This window comes from Sceloporus undulatus, chromosome 8 (assembly GCF_019175285.1).
Source record: "Sceloporus undulatus isolate JIND9_A2432 ecotype Alabama chromosome 8, SceUnd_v1.1, whole genome shotgun sequence".
NCBI lineage: Eukaryota > Metazoa > Chordata > Lepidosauria > Squamata > Phrynosomatidae > Sceloporus > Sceloporus undulatus.
The window spans coordinates 19,012,549-19,030,999 of NC_056529.1; the positions used below are offsets into that span (position 1 = coordinate 19,012,549).

Consider the following 18,451-nt stretch of genomic DNA (forward strand, 5'->3'; position numbering starts at 1 on the left):
CCCTCTCCTAGTCTCTAGAGCAGCAGAAAACAAACTTTTGCCTTCTTCCGTATGACATCCTTTCAAATATTTAAATATGACTATCTTGTCACTGGGAGCCAACGTGACTCTGAACTGAGCTTACTAGGCAAAACTCATAACAATGGAGATGGAAGCATCCCGTTGGCCTGAAATGGGGTATTTGTGCATATCAAAGGCACTATTTTGCCATTTATGTTCACTCGGAGCTTGGACAAGTGACCTTTGTGACAATAATCCCCACAATCCCCATGCTGCCTTGGGGATTCTGGGAATTACAGTTCCCCAAAGTCACCTTTCCAAGCGTTGCCATTGTTCACTTTGATCAGACAATTGGAGGGGTAAGTTGGCAAAACTGATCACTATGATTTGAGAAATCTGAGCAGGAAAAAATGGTGTATTATAAACTATTTCTCCATATACTGGAGGTGTAGGAGAAGGAGAACCAGAATCCTTACTTTCCTGAAAAACAGCACCTTAAAAGAGAGAAGCAAGGAGGAGAGGGGACGGAAACATATCTAGCTTCTCACTGTTCCCAGTCCTTTGCTATTTGTCATCCTGGTTCTGTCAACAAGAGGACTTATAAATCCTTTCTGAGAAGTTAGCATTTGCTGTCCCTGCTCTCTCTTTTTTCCTTCCCTTTTTAAAGATCCTAGCATATTTATGTGGAAATCCCATGGCTTTTCATGGAACGTGCTCTTGACTGAGGGCCAGTTTTCCGCAGACCAATAAATACGAATTAAGGGTCAGTGAATGTGAAGCCTAACGTCTGCGAGAAGGTGACCAAAAAAAGTGTGCGGAGGATGATCTTCTTGCATGAATGGGATCCTTGCAAGAACAGGTGGTGTTGGTGCCCATGTTGGTGGAGCGATCAATCCACTTTGGCTTTTGGTGTGAAGCTGAGAAGTGCTACCCTAGGTGCCAATACCTATCTACCAAGACAGAAATGCATTTGAAAGGATACTGGGGAGCAATTTGGGGTGGTAAAGCTTGGGGGGGGGGAACTGTTCTTGGTTATTTTGCATGATGAGGATGTTTATTTATCCTATATACTCGACTATAAGTTGACCTCATGTATAAGTCGAGGACAAGTTTGGGGGCCAAAATTATGGATTTTGACATGACCCATGGATAAGTTGAGGGCAAAACGTAGGGGCATATAGCAAAGGATCTTAAGGATGAAGCAAAGGGAAACAGTGTCAAAGAACTTACAAAATTCCAGCAGACATAACTTGTACTTACTCCTAAGGCAAGATGGATGAGAGAGCAGAAGGTGTCAGTGCTTCCAGGACAGATTATACTCTTGCTTTACACCAGGGGATGGTTCCTTCTTTTAAAGAAGAGTTAAGATACATTGACCTGCGGATAAGTCGACTCAGGTGTTTCGGCTTAATTTTTTGAGCTAAATTTCTAGACTGATACATGAATATATACAATATATCCTGATTTTCTGCCAGTTATGGCACTCAAGGTGACATACATACCACATATTTAAAATCAGTACAGATTATGTACACACATAACAGTGCAGTACAGTATTGGTATAACAGTACCAACTATGACTGCAGAGAGCTGGGTTCAATTCCCAGCTCGGCCATGGAAACCCATTGGGTGACCTTGGGAAAGTCACAAGCCTAAGAGGATGGCAACCGCAAACTCTTTCTGAAGAAACTTGCCAAGGACACCCCATGATCACCATAAGCCTTATCGGAAATGACTGGAAGGCACAAAACAACAACAGATTAAAAACTACACTCGTCCTTCCCGATTCGTGGGGGATCTGTACTGGACCCCCTCCTCCATGAATCAGAAATATCACAGCTATTCAAGCCCCATTGGTTATAATGGGGATGCGCTCCCATGTATGTGGCTTACCCAAGACCATCCAGTGAGTTTCATGGGCAAGCTGGGAATCGAACCCTGGACTCTAGTGTCCTGGTCCAACACTCAAACCACTGCGCTACACTGGCTCTTTGAACTACAGCTCCCCAAATCCCTGGCCATGCTAGCGAGGAACCTGTGGGAGTTGTAGTTTCAAATAACACCAATGGCAGCTGCTTGAAATCTTGGGCAGCTCCTATTCGTAAGGAGCTGCCTCCTTAGCTCCTGAGGATCAGATCTTCTGCAACTGCCGGACAGACAAGCTGTTCCAAAAACTTGCCCGGGTGGCAAATGGCCCTGTTTTACTTTGAAAGTAAACACAATCCTAAGCAAAGAACCTGGATGTATTTTCCTTGGCCTTCGGTGCCCCTGCGCCTCTTGCCGCAGCTGCCATGGGCCTCTCCTGGCCAAAGTCTATTTACTTGTCCAGCATGGCTACTGCCTCATGTTTGGCTTTGCTCAATGCGCTTGTCTCATCTGTGTTTTTCTTTTCTTCTTCGTCTTCTTTTTTTGGGGAGCCGTGGGACTTATAAAAGAACCTCACAGACCTAGCATTAAATGGCTCTCCTGGGAACAGCTCATAATCTGCCTTTCATCGGATCATATTTACCTAATAGGGCTTGGAAATCACGGCGTGCGCACCTTCCGGATACAAATGGTGCTCAGAGGTCCTTTTCTTTCCTTTTTTGCAGTGTGACATGGGGGTCACCTCGCATCCCCTGAGTTGGATGCTTTTAAGATCAGGGACGGCTCTTGAGAGACTATTAGAAAATGGTTTTCTTCTTTTGCTTGAATGTTTCCAAGCTGGAGCCGGTGCTAATGTGAAGCAAGTTGCGAGAACGTGTGTTCTTGGCTCCATTTTGCACTTTCCCTCTCGCTCCATGCTATGATTTGGGCATGCAGAGCTGTGCCACCCAAGCGTGGGTGGACTTAGATGACCTGCGTTCCACTCAAGGTTGCCAGTCAAGCCGTGCAACAGACCTGAATGTGGAAAAGGATGATAACTCATAGGCTCCTTGAGCCAGCTCTGTCCTGATTTAAAGTTCAGTCTAAAAACAGTTGGAAAAGATTCAGTGCAATGGTTTGAGTGTTGTGCTAGGACTCTGGGAGGCCTGGGTCCAAATCCTCATTAAGCCATGGAAACCCACTGGTTTACCTTGGATAAGGTACACTCTCTCTGCCTCAGAGGAAGGCAATTGCAAACCTCATCTGAGAAATCTTGCCCAGAAACCCCTCTGATAGCTCATCTATATGTATTTTTATATTGTATAAATTTTATTATTGTTGTAAGCCGCCTCGATCCTACTGGAGAGGTGGGATAGAAATAAATTATTATTATTATTATTATTATTATTGCTCTTCTAGTGTCTGTAAATCTGAAATGACTTGAAGACATACAGCAACAACTAAAAGCTGTTTGAAAAGGATGCATGACAAATTCCATCCCCAATTTTATCGGCATGTTAGCACATGTCATTGTGTGAATAGGCACAATAAACACGCACTTTTGTCGAAAGGGAAAACATGCCTAAGTCCATGGTGTTTCCTCTCATTCTGTTGGTGCCCAAGTCTGTACAGTACTCTGTAAAATAAACACTCGCTGTGATGTTTCTGCTCAGCCATCATTAGGGAAAATATCTTGCTAATCCCTGAACTATTCCATTAATTCTCTATGGAGTTTATCACACTGGGGCTAATTTTGGCATTAAAGGGGGATTAAAGTGCATTGAAAGCATGCTGCAAATAAAGCAAAAATGGAGAGCAATTGCACAAATGATTATCCCACGCAATTGTGCAAATAAAGTGATATCAGAAATGCATTGTCGCTGAAATTGTGCGACATTGTGTGAAATTGTATCGTGTAATTACGTGATTTTTCCAGGATATTCATAGGAAAAACTCCCGATCTCCTTCACATGATAAACTTCTATGATTCGGGGGCCTGTCCTTTTTTCTTCTTTTGAAGACAATCTTCTCATCTGTTCCCTGCTTCCTCCTTTTCCCAATATTCATTTCCCCCCCATCAGTTTGGCTACTTTGCAGGATGCTTTTAAAGTATTGCTCTTGTATGTTTTTAACAGTATGCTGTGTTTTTTAATGGTGTAAGCCACCCTGAGCCCCAGTCTTGGGAGAAGAGTGGGATATTAATAATAATAATAATGGTAATAATACTTTGCTTATGAACAGAAAGATCTCAGGTTTATCATCATTATCACAATCATCTCGACTAAACAACACTGCCAACACACATATGGACAGACACTGGCAATACAGAGCTGAGAGCACATGGTGTTTACACAACACCATGGAAAACCTTGCTCTTGAGTGATATTGCATTATAAGAAAAACTCTAGTCTTGAGCCAATGCGCAAAATCCCAAGACATGTTTCCAATTCTTCAGCACTCTGACCACAATCCATTATGGTCAAGGTTAACTTTCCCCCCAATCCTGCCATGGGATGCTCTCCTCACCCCAGACAGCATGAGAAACTACCCTCCTTTCATCGGGATCGCAGCCAAAATGTCCATTAGTCATTTTGATGGGGATGGATATGCCCAACAAAGAAAAGTGTGGTAGTATTTTTGTGAAAATGTTTCTGTTTGGAAGAGTTTTGGTATGATGGGAATGGCATGAAAATCACCCACAGATTGTGCTTTGTTAAATTGCTCAATCCGTTTTTAACCTTTGAAATAGTTTGTATTATGCATGCTGGTTTCAATTTATCAGATTGGTTTTATTATACTCTGCCTTGAAATAAAAAGATTTATTTATTTATTTATTTGTATCCTGCCTTTTCCCAAAGGAATCAAGGCGGGTTACAATAAGTACAAATGAAATACATAACAATTCACAAAGCGATACAATAAATCTGAATTAAATTCCTATCCCTATCCCTTACATCCATCAACATAGCGCTATTAAAATTATATTAAACACTGCATTAACAAACAATTATAAAAATACGACGATACAACGAAATACATACAAATTCACAAAACAATACAATAAATCTGAATTATATCCCTGTCCCCTACATAACTTAACATAGCGCTATTAAAATTATATTAAACATTGCATTAACAAACAGTTTTACCAATACAATATCTCTGGATAGAAGCTAGAGTACAAATACTTGAAAATCAATCAATCAATCAATCAATCAATCAATCAATCATCTAGTACAGTGGGCATTTGAGGTTAGGTTGCAGGACTTGCCATGGATACCAGAATGCATGGATGCTCAAGTCCCATGAAATATAATGACATGTTAAAATGGTATCCCTTATATAAAATAACCAAATCAAGGTTTGCTTTCTTCGCTGTGGACACAGCGATGTTGGAGTGGCATGTACTGTAACTCTTCCGTTTTCTTCTCTTCCAGACGTGGGATGATGAGCTGGAGAGATCGGCCGAGTCCTGGGCCCATCAATGCATTTGGGATCATGGACCTCAAAGCCTCCTGATGTCTATTGGCCAAAACCTGGGGGTTCACTGGGGCAGGTATGAGCTGGGGGAGCAACATGGTGGAAGCCAGCATGACTTCCAGGGAGTCTTTTTCTGGGATGGGATCTGGGTTTAGAAATTGTTGGGTGATAGAGCTCTTCCTGAAACATACCTGATCAAAACCAGACCTTGGAAAGGTACCATATATACTCGACTATAAGTCGACCTCATGTACAAGTCGAGGGCAAACATTATGGATTTTTTATATGACCCATAGATAAGTCAAGGGTAAGATTTAGGGCCCTGTAATAAAGGATGCAAAGGATGAAGCCAAGGAAAACAATACCAAAGAATTTACAGAATTACAGGAGACGCAACAGTTTGTGCTCATATTAAAAGCTGGGCTGATGAGAGAATAGAGGGAAGTCAGTGCTTCCAGGACAGATTATTCTCTTGCTTTTCACCAGGGGATGGTTCCTTTTCATATCTATCTCTATCTATCTATCTATCTATCTATCTATCTATCTATCTATCGAGTTAAAGTACAATACTTACATTGGCCCATGGATAGTCCGACTCAGGTTTTTGGGGTCACTTTTTTGACTAAAATTTCTAGACCTATACATGAGTATATACAGTAAGCTATTTAGATGCACCTGCCCAATGTGACCACAGAACATCATGCCTTCCTAATGTCCTGATCAACCAAGGACAGTCCCAATTCATCCTCTGTCATCCCACTTTTCTCAGCTGCTTTTAAAATGTCCTAGCTTCCCTCTCATCTTCCCACTCCCTCCCTTTTGTCTCCAGCATCCTTCAGTTCCTGCAAACTGAGAGCAAACTGCAAATGTAGTTTGCATTCACTTCACTCAGAGACGATAGGAGCGGGGTCAGACTCTTGTTCTTCCCAGTAGGCTCAAGCAAAAGCAAACTGCATCCACATCTCCAAGCTTGTCTGTTCTTCCCCCTTAATAACATTTGCCATGTTGACTACTTTCTGATGTCACTTGGACGCTCGCATTTTAATTTGCGAAACGTTGGAAGGGTATGCATTCTTGCTAACAAAACAGAAGCTCTGGCACGGTGCTGAAAACCCATATTTGGCTACCGAATGCAATGTCGACGTTACTCTGCTCCTTAATTTTCCATATATATCTTACTGTCTTTCTCCATATGGTTAGATTTTCCTCCCCACCCGCAAAACAAAGTGCCTGACGCCCAAGCTTCATTTAGGAGCACATACCCGAGTTAAGAACGGGTTTACTTTACATAATCCTAAGGGAAGGCTTCATCTGAACTCTCTAGCCAGAGTAAGAAATGATGCTTGTTTATCCAGCTGGGTGTTTTTGCCAGCCCTCAGTGGCAAGAACTGGTTGCCCATGCACCTTAATTGGAGTTTTGGCCGAGGTCCCATACACATTTTCAGTCCAGGATTTATATCTCCAACACTACAATGTGCCCAAGCGTTGTTTTTTTTTGTTTTACACCTGTGAGCTGGCTGGAAAAGCGAGAGCCTCTGAGTTTGCAAAGAGTGCTTATTCCTCGCCAACCCCAAAGATGAATAAGCATAGCTCAGCAAGTTACTTTTTAAAAAGTAATTACCTGTGGTTAGTTATCCCACAATCCCCAGTTATTAACCAGCATTATAGTTGATTAGGATTCCTAGTCACTATCTTAATAAGTAACTAAAAGTAGCTATTCGGTTTCTTCCTGAACAGGAAAGAAAGTAAGACTTATATATTGTTTTTCTTTCCTGTTCCAAAGCAAATGCATGGCTACTTTTAGTTTCTTTATTAAAAGGGGAAAGTTACAAGCTCCTGGCCTTGTGTAGAAAACACATCTTAGTAGTGAAAGCACACAGCCCTGTAGCAAACCTGTTTTATTGTTACGTAACTTTGTTATGCCTTAGTTAATGTGAAAAAGATGGGTTCAAAGAATGTTGTAGCACAGCCACCAGATTCTGTCTTGAATATGAACGCTGTGCATTGGCATGGATTTTTTATTTCCATTTTGCACAATGCTTCAACCATGTGTTAAAATAATTTGCATAATTTACTCAAGTTTTGGCTGAGAAGAGCAAGATCTCTCTCTCTCCAGATTTGGAATTCCATTCAGTTACGTTCCTCTGGTTTTGCTCACACACTTTGGAGCAGATATTGCATTCATGAGGGCTAGGACCTTGCCAGCACACTTATAAGTAGATCTCTATGTTTAGAAGGACTAGGTGTTGCTTCCACAACTTGAACAAACCTTTACATTATTTAGGACTTCATTTTTTTTAAAAAAATGAATGATTAGATTTTAGGAGGCCTGGGTCTTAGTTTTTTAAGTGGCCCTTGGGATTCATGAGGACTAGGTAAAAAGTAAAAGCTGAAATGTCAGTACCTTTCTTATTTATGGGTCATGATGGCTATTGATACTCATCCCTCCACATTTGTGGCTTTGCCTTCTGCAAATCTGCTTATTTGCAGATTTGATCAATATGTTTTCTCTAGGAATCTCTAGATCTTCCAGTACAAATCTGCTGGAAGCTGACTGTAGAGTTGTGCCATGAACCAGACAATGTCTCTGCTTTGCTTAGGTATCGCCCTCCATCTTTCCATGTCCAGTCTTGGTATGATGAAGTGAAAGACTATACCTATCCGTATCCTCATGAATGCAACCCCTGGTGTCCAGACAGATGCACAGGACCCATGTGCACACATTACACACAGGTAAGGAAAACCTTAGTTTGCAGAGTTTTGAGTTGCAGACTTTGCAGTTACCTGCCTTGCTGTCTTTGTACATGTCTGCCAGATGTGAACAGCTGTGAAGCGATCATAGATTTGGAAGGAAATGGATCTTGCATGGAAGCAAGCTTGTACATTTTGGATCTAGGCAGTTTAAAGAGTCTCTTCCAATATGAGCCTGTCCAGGCATTCACATTTGCAAAGGAGCTGTTCCTCTATGTCTCATCAGTCAGCTTTGATGGAGACACAAGAGAAGTTCTTTTTGGTGGATGGTCTGTGGCTGCAGAACTACTTTCCAAGGGGGGTTAGACTGGCCTCCTACCTGTTTTCTTCTGCTGCAGGTAAAGAGTCTTTTGGTGCATTTGAGAATTAATTAATTGTTGCCCTTTCCAGATAGTCTGGGCCACGACAAATAAGGTTGGCTGTGCCGTGAATGTCTGCCAGAGGATGGATGTCTGGGGACAGATCTGGGAGAATGCTGTTTATCTCGTCTGCAACTATTCTCCCAAGTAAGTATGCCAGGCCAAGAAGATGTCATCTGTGTGTCTTGCTGTCTCAGCTGCTATCAGCAGAGGCTGCGTTTGTACTAGTGGTGATAGCCACAATGGCCAAGTGGATGGTATCTAAAGCATGAGATGGGTGACACGTGGTCCATAAGCCACATGTGTTTCATACCCATTACGAGTGCCCCTCATAGTTACTGACAATAAGAGCTTTAAATCAAAATACAGCTCGACTGCCATTTCTGCAGGATTAAGAACTGTAGTTTCACTTATCCATGTCCAGAAAAAAAGATCGCTCTAGGCATGTGGAGGTCCTCCAGTACAACCCTATGGTGAACCTCCAGTAGACGTTGACCATTGAGTGGCACTGGAGAACCTCCATACACTTAGAAAGACCATCTCTCTAGACATGTTGAGGTTTTCCAGTGTTACTCTTTGGTCTCTGTAGGCATGTGGAGGTCCTCCAGCACAACCCTATGGGGAACCTCCAATTGATGTTGACCATTGAGTGGCACTGGAGAACCTCCATATTTTAGAAAGACCATCTTTCTAGACATGTGGATGTTTTCTAGTGTGACTCTATGGTCTCTGTAGGCATGTGGAGGTCCTCCAGCAAGACTCTATGGTACCTTCCAGCAGATAAGTAGTATTCACCATTATCTACGGTTCTCACTCTCTGCAGTAAGTTCGGGAACATATCCCATGCAAATATGGACTATATACCAGTATTTATGAACCATTTGACTTTCGTCCTTTCATCGCTGAAATGTGGCCCCCAGTAAGATGCACTCTTCATATAGGGGAAAGACCCTGATTTGGATCCCACAGGTGCTTTCCTCCCCTGAATTTCAAACTTCTTCATCCAATGGGTCTACTTTGGTGGTCTTGTTTTTCAAAGGTCTTGCTTGGCAGAGCAGGTTTGAGACATGTTTGTCTCAGAATGGCAGGTCCTTTGCTCCTTGGGAATGTTTTGAAAACAAGCATGTTCCCGGTCAGTTAAGGCCAAAAACGTAGGCCTCTCCTCGACCGAGAAGATAAATTTGGTGCCGAGTGATTTGTGCCCATTAAGAATGAGTGGTTAGCATCTGGAAAGCACTGTGTGAGGTGAATGTTCCCAGATGCTGGCAAATTCTCTGGACAAAACATCACGGCTAATATATCTGGATCTCTTTGGAAAACTCTTTGGGATCTCTCCAGGTTGGGAAAAGGGAACATGTTGCTGAGAAGGAAACACCTGGAAAACCAGCCACCTGGATGACTTTAAGTAAAAGGATCTTCTAGCACCTTTGAGACTGTGCAAAAGAAGTTGCAGCATAAGCTTTCATAGGTTCAGTCTACTCCTTCAGATGCATGGAGTAGACCAAGTCTGTGAAAGCTTATACTACCATTTTTTTCCACACAGTCAAAGGTGCTACAAGATCCCTTTGCGTGCTGATATTTCAGACAGACAGAAGGATCCGGTGGCCAAACCTAGTCCAGGCAACTGCTTGGCTGTGAAAATATCCCAAAATGGGAAGAAGTTTGCTTCGCTTCTTTCATCCACCAAGCGATTGCTGGAAGGCTACAGAAATATACATTTGTGGCACGAGTCGTCTTTTCCCATATTTACAGTAATCTATCAAAGTGTAAATATAGCAGGGATATTCAGCTTTGCTCTGCTTGGAGGGCGACGATTCAGGCACTGGGCCTAGAACAGTCCGGTGAAGTGACTCTGTGTTATGCGCTGAACAGTGGATGTTTCAAAAGCAAAATATAGAACATTTTCCCTACACGATTTTTCAGAGGCAATTGGATTGGAGAAGCTCCGTATAAGAATGGCAGGCCTTGTTCCGAATGCCCGCCTAGCTATGGAGGAGGCTGCCAGAACAACCTCTGTTACAAAGGTATGTCTTAGTAACCTGTGATCCAGGCCTTCTTCCTGACTGGAGAGCACACTTATGTTCCAGTTTAGGGATGTCAATCCTTGGCCTCATTCCTACTACCTTTTAAATTGGATCGCAAATTGCTTTGGACCGGTTCAAATGATCCTGGTTCCTACTTGAATTGATTTGCTGAAATGATTCGGAGAGGGGGGCCACGCGCTAGACCCATTTAACCCACGTCTTTTTGATGCTGATGTTTTCTGCGTCTTTTTGGATAAATTGATTCTGCGCAAGTGTGAACCGCAAGTGTGGATGAGAATCAATTTAAATTTGGAGCCAATTGGAGACATGGCATGCCCTAGTTGCTCCTGGATCAGAAAAACATTATGAGCTGTGAATGCTAAATGAAACTACCATGTTCTGGGTTAGTATATCACTTTGTAACAAATGCTACAGACAAAGAATAAGGAAGGGGATTGTACAGTCAGCCCTCCTTATCCATGGATTTTTATCCACTGATTCAAGCATCCACAGCTTGAAAATATCCCCCCCCCCCAAAAAAAAAAGTATACATTCTGAATAGCAAACCTTGATTTTCCATTTTATATAAGGGACACCATTTTACTATGCCATTGTATTTAATGGGACATGAGCATCCATGGATTTTGTTATCCACGGGGGTCCTGAAACCAAACCCCCAGCGGATAACAAGTGCCTACTGTAATGCATTTTCAAAAGAGCATTTAACATCCTGCCCCCAGAAACCAAATATTGGACATGATTATAGTCCTTGATCTAATTCAGGAGGGCAATTCTGAGATTTGTCACATTCAGGTCTTGTTTGCTATTGCCAACCTGAGCTGAGAATGGCCCACTCTCTGTTGACTTTGTATTTTAAGCTTTAAACTAGAAGTGAACTTGTGTGCCCAGTCCCCCTAAAGCAAATGAAAGCATGCCATCCATCCTTCACCACTTACTGTACCCTCCTTGCCACTGACCTGAAATACTAAAATGCTTCTTCTTTGTAACCCTTTGGAAAAAATATGAAGACGGCACAAATGTTCAGAAGCCTGAGAGAGAGGAGACGAATGAAGTGGAAATGCCGCAAGAGCGGGTGAAACCTCAACCCACGAAACCTGTGAAGGAAAAGAAGAAGCCGACGGCAGCGACTTACATGAGTAAGAAAAGCAACTTTGTCTCCTGAGATTAAAAGCAGTTTCAATTTTAACACGTTGGGGAATTTTATGGCATGGGTAGCTCTCTTCATTTGCGATGGGGAAATGACACGAGAATGTGGTCGGGTAGAAAATGCAAGTTAAAAATGCTTAGGATAGGGATGGAAATCTTGGTACGTTTCATTTCGCTGTGCAGTTTTTCAAGACTGCTTGCAGGTCAGGATTTCTGTCTACAAAAAAAGATCTGTGTTCTTTTGCATGGAAAAAAGTATTTTTCTATGAAGGAAATGAATTTCCTGTGCAGAAAACACCATTTTGTGAACAAAAATGTCATTTCTTACCCTAGTTTTTTTTTTTCCAAAGACATAGTTATATTAGTCTGTAGAATCAGTATGTAAAGAGCTTGTAGCGCCTTTGAGACTTTCGGCTTTCTTTGAGTTAGTCTCAAAGACGCTACAAAATCTCTTTACATTGGTTTTTTTGCACAGAAAATGCCATTTTCTGCACTCAAAAATCCACATATATTTTTCTTGCAGAATAAAACCTGGACCGTAAAGGTTCTAAACGTTTTAATGTTTCCAGATTTCATGTCCCCTTCCCCTGATGCATTTCATGGCCAACCTCAGCTCATGGTTCTGCCTTTGCTCCTTTTTCTAGCACAAGTGATCAAGTGTGATACCAAAATGAGGGATAAATGCAAAGGGTCGACATGTAACAGGTAAGTAATTTTGCTCCCTCGGTTCCTTCTTCCCACCTGCCCCTACTTCTCTATGAGCCTTATCACACTAGACGAATCCCGCTCAGAAACAGGATTTTAAAAGTAGGAAAAAACCCGCAAATGCAGGAAGTTTTTCAGACATGTTTGCACCAAACAGCAATAACCCGAAAATAAAGCGAACAGAAACTTTTGGGAAGTTCCTGAAAGTAAAAAGGTGTCATTTCTGTCCACTTTCCATTGGCTTTATTTTTGCTATTTGGAAGAAACGTCATCTGAAAAACCTTCCGCGTTTGCGGGAGTTTTCTTTTCTACTTTTAAATCCCATTTCTGAGTGGGATTTATCTAGTGTGATAAGGTCCTATGAAAATAGAAGGCCCCAGCCTTGGTGGCATCTCTGTCTATTTGCTAGTGCCAGGCCAATTTTGTTATGTTTCTCGTGACATTGGTCCAATGGCCAAGTAGAAGCCTTTTGGTTTTGAAGCCAAGCCCCTTCTTATAAATGATGCTCCCCCAGTTTGGTATAGAAGGTTTGTGTATGTGGGGATCAAGCTGAATTTATGCCCCAAAGGGTGACCATCCATGATAACCCACAATGTTTTGGCCATGTTTGGCTAAGGCTGGCAATGACCTTTCAGCATCCCACTCCTCCAATGTTTACTTATCTCAGCTGGACCATCGGATGCCTCCTCCCAACCTGTGTGCAATGGCTTTTTAGCTGAAATTAAGAGTACAGTTGATCACTTTGCGGTGCTGGCGGTGGGGTGCTTAAGGGGGAGGAAGAGAAGCTGGCCAAACCCAAATCAAACATTGGACAGCTTCTTAAAGAGAAGGCTGTTTGGAAATGCAGAGTGGGGGTGGTATTTGTTTTTCTTAATTTCCTACCACTGTGTTGCTTTTCTAAAAAGAAAATTCTTTTATGAAACGTGGGCAGCTTAAAGGAGGCGAGCAAGTTTGTGGTGCATTAGATGCTTGTAAAACATCTCCTCTCTTTTGCTGGGTTTGATGACCCAACGGGGTGATTTTCCATAATTTTGCCCTTCTCTGTGTCAGATAGTTGACTTGAGGGTCTACTGTACAGAAGGTTCTTGAACAGGGACAGAGAATCTGTCTCCCATTCCAGGTGTTTTTGGGCTCAACATCCCATCAGACCCAGCCAGCTTGGCCTATGTCAGGGATGATGGGAAATGTAGTCCAAGAACCACCTACAGGCTTCAAGTTCACCACTCTTGTTCTAGAACAGCCAGTCCCAAGCTGGTGCCGTCCATCGGTGTTGGGTTATTGCAGTGATTCCCAAACTCTGGTCCTCTAAGTCTTTTGGACTTCAACTCCCAGAAGCCCTACCCAGCTTGACCAACATTCAGGAATTCTGGGAGTTAAAGTCCAAAACATTTGGAAGACCAATGTATGGGAGCGACTGGATTACAACAGCCATCTTCTCCAGCCAACATAAGCCTGGGGACATCTGTGATTGAGTGTGTATATTCCATTTATATGGGGTAGTATAGCGGTCCAGGGTGATATATCCAGGATTCCTGTATACAGTCCAGGCACCAGACTTGTTTTACTTTAATAGGATGAATGCACCTTTGGTGCACCTTAAGACTATGCCTCATTGGAAAATGCAATGATGTTCAGTAAAGCGGAAGGCAATAGGAAAAGAGGAAGACCACACTACAAGATGGATTTATTCAATCAAAGAAGCTTGAATCTGCAAGACTTAAGCAGGGCAGTTGATAACCAAGGCTTTTGGAGGTCTTTTGTTCATAGGGACATAGTTGCCTTAATGACAAGTAACATCAACAAACAAAACTGTGTCCTAGAATCCAACAGACATATCTGTGGGGAAAACATGGCATTTACTAACGCAATGTAAGAATTTCTGTGAGTGATCTGGTGCCTTTCATAATGCAAAGTCACAGAAATTAAGGCAGTGTTGACTTGGTCAGAAGTCCGGATGGTATACAACCATTGGCCTATTTGGTTGAAATCAGAGCTTAGAATATTTTGTAGCAATGTGAAGTCGAAGGCTTTCATGGCTGGCATCCATAGTCTTTTGTGGGTTTTGCAGGCTCTGTGGCCATGTTCTAGAAGAGTTTATTCCTGATGTTTTGCCAGCATCTGTGGCTGGCATCTTCAGAGAATGCTGAATGCAGAGAACATTCTCTGAAGATGCCAACCACAGATGCTGGCGAAGTGTCAGGAATAAACTCTTCTAGAACATGGTCACATAGCCTGAAAAACCCACAAAAGACTGTCTTGTAGCACCTTTGAGACTAACTGAAAGAAAGAAGTTGGCAGCATGAACTGTCGTAGTCTTATGTCCACTCGCTCGGATCCATTTGCTGGAGCGATAAGTCAGGGACAGACTTAGGATGGATCAGTCTAGTCTCTGTCAATACCACACAAATATTTTCCATCCCAATACCTCACTAATCGACAAAAATCTTTATTTTGCTTAGATACCTCTGCCCTGCTGGCTGTCTGAACAGCAAGGCAAAAGTGTTTGGGACCTTTAACTACGAGAGTGTAAGTAATAAAAGCATACTGCTTATAACAAATTGAAACAAAACAAATTAATTATTAGCAAGGAACTTAATTAGAAGTAACTGGATTAAACTTTTTTTAACATGTTCCTTACAGTCATCCAGTATATGTCGGGCTGCCATTCATTCTGGGGTGCTGGATAACCGAGGAGGCCTGGTTGATATCACTAGGAAGGGAAGATCGGATTTCTTTATCAAGTCGACAAGAAATGGAGTTGAATCCTTAAGGTAATTTCCTCCCCTGGGAAGGTGCATTTATTTGGGTTATTTGGGCTTATGTGCATTCAGATAATGGCCAGGATCAGGTCTCCCAGTTGATCTATTGATGTCCGTTTGATTTTTGTTTTGCTTCCACAAACAGTATTGGCCTTATTCCCACCTATAAATAAATCGGTGGGCGATCTGAATCAATGGGTCAATTTGACAGCGGAGCATGGTTCCTGCTACATTTGCCCTGGTTGCACTATTTCCCTCTAAAATAATCCACTCGTGGTTTCCATTCATGGATGAATTGATTCAAAATGATTCTGTTCCAGCCGTCCGAAGGAGAAATTTAAATTGATTCTGATCCTCATGTGGTTCTCACTTGCACAGATTTGATTTATCGAAAAAGAAGCAGACAAAATCAGTGTCAAAAAGATGCGGGTTAAATGGCCTCCCTCTCAGAATCGCTTCAGGGATTTGGATTAAGTGGGAACCAGGGTCATTTGAACCAGTTCAAACCGATTCACGATCTGATTTAAAATGTAGTGGGAATGAGGCTGTCGATATGCCCATACTCCATGTAACTATTACTTTATATACCATGGCTTCCCCCTACAGAATCCTGGGATTTGTAGTTTGGTGAGGTACTTAGAATTGCCCAGTGCACTCCTCCGAAGGACAGCATGAGAGCTCTGTGGCAGAGAAATGTGAATGCCACAGCAAACTACACATCCCCAGATTCTGTAGGAAGGAGCCATGGCATGGTATCAGACTTTTATAACTGTAAAGTGTGGGCATATGCCCTGTTAAGCCATTTTGGAAACAAAAGACTGAGACAAAGCAACTTACGAACACTCATAAAATAATTAATTAACTTTCAGTAAATTAATTCACTTTCAATTAAAAGTTGTGCGGATTAAGAAAATATTCTCAGTCCTTTGTCTTACCTGTGACAGTTTCTAAAATACTGGTCCTCATTCTACTCTGGTGAATTAATGCTTTCTTTGTTTTATATTTCACAGTAAATTCAAGCCTTCCAATTCCTTCGTTGTTTCAAAAGTCACAGGTAAGTCCTCCCAGCCCAACAAGTTGAATAATAATTGGAAAGAAAATAGTTTGGAGAAGTTTCTTTTGTGGGAGGATTTTAGCTTCCAAAAAACCTTCTGTGAGTTGTGAAGTCGAAGGCTTTCACAGCCAAGATCCAATGCTTTTTGTGGGTTCTTCGAGCTATGAGGCCATGTTCTAGAAAAGTTTATTCCTGATGTTTCACCAGCATCTGCGACTGGCATCTTCAGAGAATTTCTCTTAAGATGCCAGCCACAGATGCTGGTGAAACATCAGGAATAAACTCTTCTAGAACATGGCTTCATAGTCTGAAAAACCCACAAAAAACCCTAGAAATTTCTAGGTGCTGTAGTGAAAAGAACAAAAAGGACCTTTGTCCTGCTCTTCAAGAAATACATCACTTAAAGGATCTCTTTCGTAACCTACGGCATGGACAGGCCTCTTGGACACATATATTGTAATGATGGAATCAGTTCCTTGGGTTCCATCCAAAACACACACAGTCTGTTCTGCTGTCAAACAGTTCTTGTTTTTAGGAAGTGAAGAGAGAGAGAAGGAAGGCAAGAAAAGACAAGAGGCTAAAGAGAAGGAGGTGGGGAAGAATGGAAGATAGAGCAAGTTGGGAGGAGGAGAAAGTAAAGAAGGTGGCCTTAGATGTGTTCACTTTTGTCTTTGGTCATCTTCCTCCATTGGCATGCCAGGTCCAACATGAGAGCAAATATGCTCACCAGACTGCAAATTGTTTCCCTATCTTGGGTCTTAAGTAAAGGAGGAAGCAAATCTCTGCTTACCTTACTTTCTTCAGACTTTCCCTCCCTTTAACCACAAATTTTTGTAAGAGCTGGGAAGCCTGGTCACTTTTCCTAGACCTCTGGCAACCCTGAACCATCTTATTCCTCTAGGAACCTGGTTTCGGCAGTGTTAGTCCAGTTTTATATAGTCCTTCGCCATTTAATGTTTTTCTGACTGTCTGAGTCAGTTCTTCATCTGTAAAATGGGTTCAGCAAGGTCCAGTCTTGGGACTTTATCACACAAAGTAGATTGGCAGTTTATCCTGTGAATATCCTGGAAAAATAGCGTAATTACGCAAAATGATTTCACACAACATCACACAAAACTCACCATTAAAATGCTCACACAGAAGCATTAATGCACATCTTTTTACTTATGGGGTTTCAACGACAATGCATTTTCGATATCACTTTATTTGCACAATTGCATGTGATAATCATACTTGCCATTTTTGCTTTCTTTGGGGATGCTTTGAATGTGCTTTAACCTCTCTTTAATGCTGAAATTAGCCCCAGTGTGACAAACTCCTTGGAGAGATGTTTTAAAGGCATGCCATAAACATTGCCTGAATGTTGTATGTTAAAATTGTCATCTAAATCAAAGTAGCAGGGTTTTAGGTTACCTAAACAGTTTGAGTTTCCTTCCTCCTTGTCTGTCCTTCCAAAAAGCCATCAACCTCAAAGAGACAACCCAATCTTAAAAAGAAAAAGAAACACTTTAATTTAGGTTGGTCCAAAATGTATCCTCCAATTTAGTTTCAAGTTATATGACTTCTTCTTCTTGTGCTCCCCACCAGCACCTTTCATCCACAGAGAGCTTTTATATGCTTCTAAAAACAATCTTTCTGCTTACAAGAGGAGCAAAGCAAGACATCTCCAAAAATAAAACAGGACCGATATTGTCCCCCAAAAGGAGCCATTTCCAATCTAATTTCTGCTGCGATCCAGGCAAAACACTGCTTCTTTGCCAGACCTCTGTTTGCTCGAACAAAAGGCATTAGGAAGTCAAAGCGGAAAGTTTCAGAAGCCATGCCATGGAGAGCTTTTGAAAGTTGGGATTTGATTTAAAAGCTGCCAGGAAGGACACTGGGAGGGCAGAGAGAGGCCAGCTCAAAAAGCCTGGAATCGGCCCCATTTTAAATGAAAACATCATTTTGTGATTTGACAGATCTTTTTTTGGGGGAGGGGAGGAAGAAATGCCTTGAAATGTCTCTTTGGGGCAAAGCTTTGGAAGAGAAGGGTTAGCTAGTTTTTGGAGTGAATCTCCCAACCAGCATCTATATCCAGACCAGAGCTTGGAAAAGTTAGTTTTTTTGGAGTACAGTTCACTGCTAAACACACTGGTTATGTGAAGGTGGGGAGAGGGAGTCTGTTTTGAGTGTCTTCTTCTATCCCATGGGTTTCCCAGTTCACTCTGATGCATTTCTTTCCACAGTGCAGACATTGGATTGCTACACGACAGTAGAGGAACTCTGTCCATTCAAGAAGCCAGCCACTCATTGCCCAAGGTATGGCAT

At 42.1% G+C, this 18,451-nt stretch overlaps 1 protein-coding gene across 1 annotated transcript in view; it reads left to right on the forward strand.

Annotated features, from left to right (window-relative positions):
* CRISPLD2 (cysteine rich secretory protein LCCL domain containing 2) overlaps window positions 1–18,451 on the forward strand; it is a 41,909-nt gene that overhangs the window by 13,634 nt on the left and 9,824 nt on the right. Inside the window, exons 3-12 of the mRNA XM_042438747.1 lie at window positions 5,283–5,401; window positions 7,926–8,058; window positions 8,467–8,582; window positions 10,359–10,459; window positions 11,488–11,616; window positions 12,271–12,331; window positions 14,791–14,857; window positions 14,972–15,102; window positions 16,101–16,144; window positions 18,370–18,442. Of these exons, the coding sequence (XP_042294681.1) occupies window positions 5,283–5,401; window positions 7,926–8,058; window positions 8,467–8,582; window positions 10,359–10,459; window positions 11,488–11,616; window positions 12,271–12,331; window positions 14,791–14,857; window positions 14,972–15,102; window positions 16,101–16,144; window positions 18,370–18,442 (974 nt within the window). The remainder of the gene's footprint in view (window positions 1–5,282; window positions 5,402–7,925; window positions 8,059–8,466; window positions 8,583–10,358; window positions 10,460–11,487; window positions 11,617–12,270; window positions 12,332–14,790; window positions 14,858–14,971; window positions 15,103–16,100; window positions 16,145–18,369; window positions 18,443–18,451) is intronic.